The sequence below is a fragment of the Mobula hypostoma genome, chromosome 27 (genome assembly GCF_963921235.1).
Source record: "Mobula hypostoma chromosome 27, sMobHyp1.1, whole genome shotgun sequence".
NCBI classification, from domain to species: Eukaryota; Metazoa; Chordata; class Chondrichthyes; order Myliobatiformes; family Myliobatidae; genus Mobula; species Mobula hypostoma.
The window spans coordinates 8,620,846-8,633,264 of record NC_086123.1 but is presented as its reverse complement, the minus strand read 5'-3'; the positions used below and the strand labels follow the sequence as shown (position 1 = coordinate 8,633,264).

At 42.9% G+C, this 12,419-nt stretch overlaps 1 protein-coding gene across 1 annotated transcript in view; it reads left to right on the top strand.

Moving 5' to 3' along the window:
- Window positions 1-12,104, top strand: part of nos1 (nitric oxide synthase 1 (neuronal)) — a 112,807-nt gene extending 100,703 nt beyond the window's left edge. The window contains exons 27-28 of the mRNA XM_063034459.1: window positions 3,306-3,424; window positions 9,096-12,104. Coding sequence (XP_062890529.1) covers window positions 3,306-3,424; window positions 9,096-9,111 — 135 coding nt within the window. The 3' untranslated portion in view covers window positions 9,112-12,104. The remainder of the gene's footprint in view (window positions 1-3,305; window positions 3,425-9,095) is intronic.
- The last annotated feature ends 315 nt before the right edge of the window (window positions 12,105-12,419 follow it).

Below are 12,419 nucleotides of genomic sequence, written 5' to 3'. Positions count from 1 at the left end.
AGAGACATAGAATAGGAACAACTCATCATTCAGCACAGCTTCACTCACAGACCAGCGAGATGGCTCACAACCAGCATTTGGGCGGGTCCTTGGTGATGTCACCTGAGGTCACCGACTGTGACCCCTCCTCCAGATGCGGTCGATCCTCTGCAGTGAACCCGGCACCCAGGCAAGGGCGGACACACACCGGGTTCCCGCTGATCGTACCTTTCCACCCTTGTCGTTGTCTGGGACTTCTCACCCACTCGTGAGAAGCGCACCGCTTCCAGGGTCTCGTTACCTCGGGTGGCGTGTGTGTCTGTCTTAGCGAACCTGTCCCTTTTTATCCCCCTGCTGGGGTATCGCCTGTCCATCACTTCAAACAGTTCAGGGTTCAAAGGGGGGAGCCGCTCCAGACAGCTCTTCCTCCCACATCCCTTCATTACACATCTCCAGACGCTGCTCCATTGTTCCTTGTCTCTCCTTCCCCTGCGGGCAGGTGGCAGACCAACTGCTGATGCCACTGATGCTAGCCCAGGCCAGCAAACATCTTAGTTTTATGTGTATTCTCGTAACACATGGTAGTCCCATTTGCCTATATTCCTCTAAACCCCTTCTATCTATTATTTATCCAAATGTCATTTCTTTGGTTGTCCATCAAAATTTGATGACGACGTCCACTCCTTTAACGGTGAGATCTTTGATGACTATCCAGTCCTATCCTGGACCCACAAGCTCTATTGCAGGTGGGACATGGATATGTGGTAGTGGGGCAACCATGGCTGTATTTCTCCTGGCTCCCTTCTGCTGTCTTCTGGTTGTTCTTTCCATCTCCAGAATACGAATCCCGTCCCTACACAGCTGTCGCCAAGTGGTTCGGTCAGCAGCAAGCTCCTCCAGGTCCTCGGGTCTGATCTTGCACTTCCTTAAAGCATTCTTCATCTGATCCTTATAGCGCTTCTTCGGCCTTCCAGCTGAGCGTCGACCATGATGTAGCTGGCCGTATAACACTCTGTGGGGTAGCCGACATGGGGGCATCCTTATCACAGGCATTTTGTACCTGCTTCAACCATTTCTTCTGGCACGTTCCAGATATGCATCACCCTTCGCTTGAAGAAATTGCCCCTCAAGCCCCTTTTAAATCTTTCACCTCTCATTTTATACCAATGCCCTCTGGGAAACAGGTTGTTTGCATTCACCCTCTCTATATCCCTCATGACTCTGTTGAATTGCTGATAAATTATGGGGAGAAAAGCAAGATTTCTCCATTCTCCTCTCTGAATAGTACCAAGGGAAATGTTATCCCTACCTGTTGGAAAATAGATTTTGATTTAAAGCTATCATCTGGAAAACAACAATGCATACGGTGTACTGGTCCTTTGTTATCAAAATTGCCTAAAGTGCATGTCTCACTTCTACAAGTTTAGTATCAATCTACCAGTGGACACCGAGAGGCTGGGCCCTGTGTAAAATCCTCAAGCTCATAGCTTGTAGAATACTTGGGGGGAAAAACAGCTGCTTTGTTGACATAATGTAAATCTTGTTTGCAAATACAACAGCAGTAAATGATTATTAATGAATGTGCCATACTGTATAAATGAAATATTGCATAAAGTAAGTTTTGGCAAATAAATCATCTGCCAATGGCAGTGGTACATAAGCTATATCGTGATAATGAGAATGGTACCCTGTCTCTTCAAATCATTTCATTGATGCCAGTGGAAGGAACTGTGAAGGTCGAGCACAAAAATGCCAACACTGCTCGGGTGACACAGTGGCACAGCCCGTAGAGATACAGAGGTGCTCTCTGTGTAGAGTTTGTACATTCTTCCTCCTAAATCCCAGGTCTGTTCCCACTAGTGTGTCGGCGAGTGACAGAGTCTGGGCTGTAGTGGATGAGAACATGGGGAGAATCTTAAAAACTGGGATTAATGTACGATCTGTGTAAATGTGTGGTTGAAGGCTGGCAGGGACTTAGTGGGCTGATGGGCCTGTTTCTGTGCCGAATCTCCCCACGACGCTATGATTCTGAACGCGTTATGTTCCGTTGATGAGGATATATTTCTAGACAAATGAATACCAGCCCAGGTTTTGCCCCATACCCACATTCACCATTCGGATTCTCCATTGCTCTGTTCTTCACAGCTACATACGACAGACGGCATCCCGGACTTGATCAGTCAGGCTCCCAGCAGTGCCAAGGCCTTCTGTATAATATAATCAGATCACAAGTGTGGACCCTAACAAGCCCCACCCAGAACCTGGTTGGGAAACATGGACAGACAGTCAGACCATGATCTCATCTTTGTCTTCTATCAAAGCTCTCAGTTTTTGGAATATTTTTAATATCCAGAACATATAGATTTAAGATAGTTTATTGTCATTTGTCAGTACACAAGTGTAAAGGAGACCAAGGCAATTGTTAATCTGGATCCGGTGCAGCAAACAAAACACAATAAGCATAAAAAACACAATACATATAAATATAAGACAGAATGTACAAGTAACTGTTAAGTGTGGCTGTAATTTCACAAGATTCATAAACTGATTCATGTATAGAAAGTGACGCTAGTTGGAGGAGTAGCTGAACATTGGGTAGTCCGACAGGAAGTGATAAAGTGGCTGATGTGGGTGTAGTGGTAGCAGGGTGGGATCGTGGGCGGAGGTGTTGGTCAATCTGACGGCTTGGGGGAAGTAACTGTTTTTGAGTCCGGTTGTCCTGGCGTGAATGCTGCCTAGCCTCTTCTCTGATAAAAGCTTTCAAATAAAAAACAATATTTAGGCACTCGTCAAACCAAATTTTGAAAGTAGCTAAAGATGGGACTAACTTTATTCTGACCTTTCCCCGTCAAAGCTCCACATCTACTGACATTGCAATGAGTGGGTTTAGTGATCATGTTCCTTATCTGGAGAACTGGAAGCAGAATTTCCATGCAGAGTCCATTACTAGAGTGAGAACGACAAATGTCCTGCTCCCACTCTTACTGTGTATATTAGGATGTACACAATTGTCCATAAAAATTGTGACCAAATGTAACAGGACTGCAGAGCTTTGATCCGATCTGTTGGGTGTATTTGCCATTTAGGACTCGTGGCCCTAGTACACCTGGTGCTGCATCTGCCGTGCCTAAAATAGTCACTGATCTGTAAGTAATTTTATTGACAGACCTGATTATTGTTTTTGCTTAGAGATTTCAGTATCACTAAGGCAACTTCACCGTGATCACAAAAGGTACCATGCCTCTTGCATGATGTTCTTCGCCTGGAGCAGATCAGCATCCTTAACTGGCAGTATGGTTTAGTTGTGCCTTGTTTTTATACCCCAGGATGAAAACCGTTACCATGAAGACATATTTGGTGTCACTCTTCGTACTTATGAAGTTACCAACCGCCTTCGATCAGAATCCATCGCATTTATTGAGGAAAGCAAGAGAGACTCAGATGAGTAAGTATGCGGAGAATAACAACTGAAATTACAACATTAATAAGTTGAAATTTTAAAGAATTGTTTATTACATCTGAGAAGAATTGTTTGAAACATCCTAGGCCTGGTTTCAAATTAAAGGGATGAGTCATCTTATTCATAATATTAAAATACAGAATTGAGCATTATTAATGAAGAAACTAGTCCATTTTTGAATTAAACCAGTAAAATAAAATTATAGAAAATATGATTAAAATGTTTCATTGATTCCCAAGGCGGAAATGAACATAAGAAATTCTAGTAGGAGTGACCCTGTTGACTTCTTAAACTAAATCTGTCTGCCATTCAAAAGATCATGGCTGGTATCTTGCCTTTGCTCACTTTCCTATACTATCCTTTCATTCACTTAAAATTCACAAAATCTGTTGAATTCTAATGAAGGGTCTTGGTCTGAAACTTGACTGTTTATTCCTTTCCATAAATGCTGCCTGACCTGCTGAGTTCCTCCAGCAACTTGTGGGTGTTGCTCTTGATTTCTGTCTTGAGTATTCCCCACAATTATGTCTCCACGGCTCTTCCGTGTAAAGAACTTCAAATAATTACCACCCTGTGGTGAAAGAATTATCTTCTCATCCCAGCTTAGGCCAAAAACAAGATGAGTTTAGATCGGATTTAGACCAAAAGCAAAATTAGTTTTGGTTTAAATCAAAAGCAAAGATCAACATGGCGGTTGAATCTGAGAAAATAATGAGTTCAAAGTTGGTAATGGATGAAACATAGAAACATAGAAACATAGAAAGTAGGTGCAGGAGTAGGCCATTCGGCCCTTCGAGCCTGCACCGCCATTTATTATGATCATGGCTGATCATCCAACTCAGAACCCCGCCCCAGCCTTCCCTCCATACCCCCTGACCCCCGTAGCCACAAGGGCCATATCTAACTCCCTCTTAAATACAGCCAGTGAACTGGCCTCAACTGTTTCCTGTGGCAGAGAATTCCACAGATTCACCACTCTCTGTGTGAAGAAGTTTTTCCTAATCTCGGTCCTAAAAGGCTTCCCCTCTATCCTCAAACTGTGGCCCCTTGTTCTGGACTTCCCCAACATCGGGAACAATCTTCCTGCATCTAGCCTGTCCAATCCCTTTAGGATTTTATACGTTTCAATCAGATCCCCCCTCAATCTTCTAAATTCCAACGAGTACAAGCCCAGTTCATCCAGTCTTTCTTCATATGAAAGTCCTGCCATCCCAGGAATCAATCTGGTGAACCTTCTTTGTACTCCCTCTATGGCAAGGATGTCTTCCCTCAGATTAGGGGACCAAAACTGCACACAATACTCCAGGTGTGGTCTCACCAAGGCCTTGTACAACAGCAGTAGTACCTCCCTGCTCCTGTACTCGAATCCTCTCGCTATAAATGCCAGCATACCATTCGCCTTTTTCACCACCTGCTGTACCTGCATGCCCACTTTCAATGACTGGTGTATAATGACACCCAGGTCTCGTTGCACCTCCCCTTTTCCTAATCGGCCACCATTCAGATAATAATCTGTTTTCCTATTTTTGCCACCAAAGTGGATAACCTCACATTTATCCACATTAAATTGCATCTGCCATGAATTTGCCCACTCACCCAACCTATCCAAGTCACCTTGCATCCTCCTCACAGCCCAACTCTGCTGCCCAGCTTCGTGTCATCCGCAAACTTGGAGATGCTGCATTTAATTCCCTCATCCAAGTCATTAATATATATTGTAAACAACTGGGGTCCCAGCACTGAACCTTGCGGTACCCCACTAGTCACCGCCTGCCATTCTGAAAAGGTCCTGTTTATTCCCACTCCTTGCTTCCTGTCTGCTAACCAATTCTCCACCCACACCAATACCTTACCCCCAATACCGTGTGCTTTAAGTTTGCACACTAATCTCCTGTGTGGGACCTTGTCAAAAGCCTTTTGAAAATCCAAATATACCACATCCACTGGTTCTCCCCTATCCACTCTACTAGTTACATCCTCAGAAAATTCTATGAGATTCGTCAGACATGATTTTCCTTTCACAAATCCATGCTGACTTTGTCCGATGATTTCACCGCTTTCCAAATGTGCTGTTATCACATCCTTGATAACTGACTCCAGCAGTTTCCCCACCACCGACGTTAGGCTAACCGGTCTATAATTCCCCGGTTTCTCTCTCCATCCTTTTTTAAAAAGTGGAGTTACATTAGCCACCCTCCAATCCTCAGGAACTAGTCCAGAATCTAATGAGTTTTGAAAAATTATCACTAATGCATCCACTATTTCTTGGGCTACTTCCTTAAGCACCCTAGGATACAGACCATCTGGCCCTGGGGATTTATCTGCCTTCAATCCCTTCAATTTACCTAACACCACTTCCCTACTAACATGTATTTCGCTCAGTTCCTCCATCTCACTGGACCCTCTGTCCCTTACTATTTCTGGAAGATTATTTATGTCCTCCTTAGTGAAGACAGAACCAAAGTAATTATTCAATTGGTCTGCCATGTCCTTGCTCCCCATAATCAATTCACCTGTTTCTGTCTGCAGGGGACCTACATTTGTCTTTACCAGTCTTTTCCTTTTTACATATCTATAAAAGCTTTTACAGTCCGTTTTTATGTTCCCTGCCAGTTTTCTCTCATAATCTTTTTTCCCCTTCCTAATTAAGCCCTTTGTCCTCCTCTGTTGAACTCTGAATTTCTTCCAGTCCTCAGGTGAGCCACATTCTCTGGCTAATTTGTATGCTTCTTCTTTGGAATTGATACTATCCCTAATTTCTCTTGTCAGCCACGGGTGCACTACCTTCCTTGATTTATTCTTTTGCCAACCTGGGATGAACAATTGTTGTAGTTCATCCATGCAACCTTTAAATGCTTGCCATTGCATATCCACCGTCAATCCTTTAAGTGTCATTTGCCAGTCTATCTTAGCTAATTCACGTCTCATACCTTCAAAGTTACCCCTCTTTAAGTTCAGAACCTTTGTTTCTGAATTAACTATGTCACTCTCCATCTTAATGAAGAATTCCACCATATTATGGTCACTCTTACCCAAGGGGCCTCTCATGACAAGATCGCTAATTAACCCTTCCTCATTGCTCAAAACCCAGTCCAGAATAGCCAGAATAGAACTCTAGTTGGTTCCTCGACATGTTAGTTCAAAAAACCATCCCGCATACATTCCAAGAAATCCTCTTCCTCAGCACCTTTACCAATTTGGTTCACCCAATCTACATGTAGATTGAAGTCACCCATTATAACTGCTGTTCCTTTATTGCACACATTTCTAATTTCCTGTTTAATACCATCTCCGACCTCATTACTACTGTTAGGTGGCCTGTAGACAACTCCCACCAGCGTCTTCTGCCCCTTAGTGTTACGCAGCTCCACCCATATCGATTCCACATCTTCCTGGCTTATGTCCTTCCTTTCTATTGCGTTAATCTCTTCTTTAACCAGCAACGCCACCCCACCTCCCCTTCCTTCATGTCTATCCCTCCTGAATATTGAATATCCCTGAACGTTGAGCTCCCATCCTTGGTCACCCTGGAGCCATGTCTCTGTGATCCCAACTATATCATAATCATTAATAACAATCTGCACTTTCAATTCATCCACCTTGTTACAAATGCTCCTTGCATTGACACACAAAGCCTTCAGGCGCTCTTTTACAACTCTCTTAGCCCTTATACAATTATGTTGAAAAGTGGCCCTTTTTAATGCTTGCCCTGGATTTGTCGGCCTGCCACTTTTACTTTTCTCTTTAGTACCTTTTGCTTCTACGCTCACTTTACACCCCTCTGTCTCTCTGCACTGGTTCCCATCCCCCTGTTGTGAACTAACCTCTTCACGCCTAGCCTCTTTAATTTGATTCCCACCCCCCAACCATTCTAGTTTAAAGTCACCTCAGTAGCCCCCGCTAATCTCCCTGCCAGGATATTGGTGCCCCTAGGATTCAAGTGTAACCCGTCCTTTTTGTACAGGATGGACTGGTAAATGTAAACACAAGGAAATCTGCAGATGCTGGAAATTCAAGCAACACACACAAAATGCTGGTGGAACGCAGCAGGCCAGGCAGCATCTATAGGAAGAGGTACAGTCGACGTTTCGGGCTGAGACCCTTCATCAGGACAAAATGCGTTCCACCAGCATTTTGCGTGGGACTGGTAAATGTGATTGCTAAACCAATAAATGCAATGCCAGAGAGTCCTTTCCCAGTTTCACACCAATTTAATTAGCAGATATATTGTCTTGAAATTATTTCTTAATCAGATGGATGTTCTCTATTGTTCCAACGCAATAACTAATCCACAGAACCAGTTTTGTCCGTGCTTGTCAGATTTAAAATCCACCCCAAGCTGTTGAACTTCAAGAAATGATCTGTCTAATGGCTACGCCTGTGTGAAGGACACTCCCCATTGAAATTCAATCATTAGATCATGTGATAGATATGGCCTGCATTAGTTCTTCTGCATATGGGTTAGAGCTAAGTAATGTCTTCACCTAGAGAGTGGTGAGAGTTTAGCCCTCCATCATAGGAAGCAGTTGAAGTGATAGTTTGAGAGAAGGCTGAATACATATGTCAGAATTGATGAGGTTAAATGTGAGAAACTTTTAATGGGCCAATAGTGATTCATCTGAAGCCTGACTTCAACAAGTCCTGGAGTAACACAGCATTGAAGCAGGTCCTACAGCCCAACATGTTCATGATGACCATGGAGCCCACCAAACTAGACCTGTTTGGCTACATATCCCTCCTATTTAATTACTTATACAAATGTCTTTTGAAAGTTGTTATTGTATCTGTCTTATTTTCATTTTTCTGGCAGCTCATTCCATATATACACCACACTCTGCATGAAGAAGATGCCCCTCATCTCTGTTTTGACTTCTTTGCCTCTACCTTATACCTCTAGTTTTTATATGCCCTCTGATGTTAAGTTGGGAAAAAGACAGTGACCCTGTCTTAGCCCCTCAAGTTTAAATATATTTCTACAAGTGAGTTACTCTCCAAGGGATGGAGTACTAACCTGACCAACATCTCTCTATTACTCAGGTCCACTAGTCATGGCAGCATCCTTGTTAAATCTTCTTTGCGCTCTTTCTAGTTTAATGGTTCAGGAACCTATTTCAGTTCAGACCATAAGGCAAAGGAGCAAAATTGGGACTTTTGGCCCATCATGTCTGTTCCGCCATTCCATCATGGCTCATTTTTACTTTACTGTGGATTATTTAGAAATACAGCACGGTATGAGCCTGCACCACCCAATTACGTCCATTGTTTTGGATTGTGGGATGAAACCGGAGCTTCAGGCGGAAACCCATGCAGTCACGGAGAAAACATACAAACTCCTTCCATACAGCGGCAGAAATTAAAACTGGGTCACTGGCGCCGTGATGTCACTGCGCTAGCCGCTACACGACCGTGTACTCAATCATCCCTCTTAACCCCATTCTCTTGCCTTCTCCCTGACACTCTTTCTCACCAAGAACCTATCAACCTCCACTCTAAATATACCCTTAGTCCATGTAGGTCTGCACTACATTCTGCTGATTGTATAATCTCCACAGCCAGTACAACTCATCTGTTTTAATTTCTTACAGTTACATAAAATCTGTAAAGATTTTCTTCTATATAGTCCTACGGATTCAACATTTTTCTTTGTCTTCCATAGGGTGTTCCATGTTTGATGGGAAGAGTCCCACGACAACATGCTCCACGGCCTTTGAAAGAGGTTTTGTTCAATTTTGAACACTTCATTTCGCATCAAAGTCCACACGAGGCTGCCACACGAGAGTGATTTAAAAAAGCTTAATTCTTTTCTTCTATGAAACATAGCTTGCAATATTTTTACACAAAGGAAGATTGCTCTGTAATTTGCTACATGGGGTGATTATTGTTGGGTCAAATTTTTGCTAATATGCTGCTTTTAGATTATTTGCAATGCCTCCAGCAAGCAAACAGTCTGTGCTATGACAAGAAAGTTGTTGCATGTAATAAAAACAACAGCCAGCATACATGGGGTTCATTGTAAAACACCATGAAGTTTATTCAGTAAATGTATATTTTAAAGGTCCACAGGAAATACTTCCTTGTTTTTTTGAAACTCAAGTAGCATATACAGGGTATAACCTGGTACGTCTCTCTCCTAAAAGGTAGCAAGAGGCTTAACAAAAATACAGATTTCCTGTTTGTGGAAGTGTGGTCCTGGAGTTTGCATACTTCGAAGATATCAAATGTTATTATTCTCTGATTATGCAACAAGAAAAAAAGATCTGATCTCTTTAAGCCTGTGGCAGTATGGAATCCCTAGGTGGTGCAGCATAATTGTGCATCTCTCCATGCAATTAATCAGTAGTTCACTCAAGACTTAGTCATTTTGCATAGCCAACAGTATTTCTCTACTGCCTCCTCCCATGTCTGTTTATTTAACTTGCCTTTAAATTAAGGTCCTCAGGCCTTAGCTGTTGGAGAGTACCATATTCTCACCATTTTTTCAGTCAAGAGGTTTTTAAGAATTCGCTGCTTGGTTTCTTGACATCTGTCTCATGCTGTTCTCCTCTATAAGTGGCAACACCATCCCCCCATAAGATGTTTTCTAGTGAAGTCCTATTGGGAAGTTAACCAAAGTTCAAAATAAATTGATTATCAAAGTACGCATATGTTACTATATACTACCCTGTGATTCATTTTCTTTCAAGCATTCATAGTCGAACAAAGAAAAACAATAGAATCAATGAAAAACTACCACATAAATAATGATTAACAAACACCCAATGTGCAAAAGAAGACAGACTGTGCAAATGCAAAAAAAAACCCCAAATAATAAATAAATAAATAATACTGAGAACGTGAGTATAGAGTCCTTGGAAGAAAGTCTGTAGGTTGTGAAATCAGTTCAGTGTTGTGGTGAGTGAAGTTATCCACTCTGTTTCAGGAGCCTGATGGCTGAAGGGTAGTATTTGTTCCTGAACCTGGTGGTGTGGGGTTGAAGGCTTTTCTACCTCCTGCCTGAGAAGAGAGCATGGCCTGGATGATGGGGGCCCTTGATGTTGGATCCTACTTTTTTGGGGTAGCGTTCCTCCAGGCCAATTCCTGTGACGGTTCACCCTAATAATCGTTTAATTTCTCTATCATATTTTATCATGTAATGAAGTCATCAACGTGTGTGAGCTCTTAATGACGTAATCAGAAACAGGATCAAATGTTTATAACTTAAGCTGTTTTACAGTGAGGTATTTCCAACATCAGGTACACCACTCTTTTATTACTTCCTATCATTATGCAGTACTTTTGTCCCCTTCTCACCCTGTACCTTTGAAGAATTTCACTAGCAGTCAGAACGTATGCTCTCTATCACCTGGTTAAGCAGTATCTGTGGAGAAAAAGGGTGCATTGCCAACATTCTGGGCTGAGACCCTGCTCCAGACCCGACGCATTGATGTACACCTTTTGCCTCCATAGAACTTAACTTGCTTCTGATTATGGTTTGATTGTCGAATAGCGCAAGTCAAGTCTCCTGTCCTTTCAGCCCTCATTATTTTAAATTTATTCAAAGAGTGTTTCTGGTGGATTTGCAATTAGGTAAAAATAGATAGCACTTATTAAATTAACTTACTTGAAGAAGACAGTTAATTTGAAGAAAATTGAAATGACTTTTATGGAAATTGTTGATGACTAAGAAAGTTTTGAATTGCTTTATTTGAGTAAGCTGCGACTTTTATATTTAGGATTGCACACAACACGGTGGTGTACTGGTTAGGACAACACTTTGCGGTACCAGCGACCTGGGTTCAATTCCCACCGCTGTCCGTAAGGAGTTTGTTCCCCCATGAAGATGTGGGTTTCCTCCGAGTGCTCCGGTTTCCTCCCACAGTCCAAAGGCATACCAGTTGGCCTGTTAATTGGTCATTGTGAATTGTCCTGTGATTAGGCTAGAGTAGCTGGGCAGCACGGCTCAGGGGGCCAGAAGGGGCTATTCCGTGATGAATCTCAATAAATATAAAAAAAATAAAGTGCTCCTCATGAATAAAGGTGATATATATCTTCAATCAGGGAATTTCTGTGCAGAGTTTCTCAACGAAGTCAACAGCCCATTTATTATTAGTCAATCAACAAAAGTCTCCTAACATCTAATTATATTGCATCTACTTCTCCCTAGGTCATCTTTTGGCATCAAATAACTTACCTCCACTCTAGTTTTGTAGATTCTGCATTGGGTAACAATGTCAATGTGGGACCTGCAGACTTCTCCACAGATCAGGCAGATTGTGGCTGATATGGAGGGTAGGTGGGCAGTCTATGAAGTGGTCTCATTCTTCCAAGGGATTTCTGTGTGCTCATGATGCATTTCATTGAGGTCCTGGATAGTATCCCAAATGGACCTTCTCTACCTTGACTGATCAGTGTCCCAGAGATTCCGAGGGGTTAGTGAGGATGGTGCATTTCCTAATGGAAGCTTTGAGCACATCTTTGAAATCTGTGTCCCTGGTAATTTCTGCCCATGACAGAGCTTGGAGCAGTTAAAAAAAAAAATCTGCTGCACAGAAAAAAACCCAGCGTGTCAAGCAGTATCTGAGGAGGCAAAGAGCTGTGTTGATGTTTTGAGTCAAGACATTGCATCACAACTGAGATTGTAGAAGGAAGATAGTCAGTATATAGAGGTGAGAGACTGGTATGTGATCGGTGGGACCAGACTCGGGGGGGGGGGGTGGTTGGGGGGTTGCAGTTGGATGCAAGTGGAGGGAGGTGGCAGGAGGGAGGGCTGATGTCGGGGCTGGTAGATGATAAGAGAAACAAATAAGGGAGGGGTAATGGATCCAGGTGGGGAGGGGATTGGGGGGGTGAACCAAATAAGAAGACCTGGGTAAATGGGATGTAGATGCTGGGGATGGGGAACTAATGGGGGAGAAATGGAGGGGAGAGGAGGAATAGATAGACATTCTGGGCGGACTGGTGGGAGAGGGAGAGGAACACAGTGGAGGTGGGTTGGATGAAG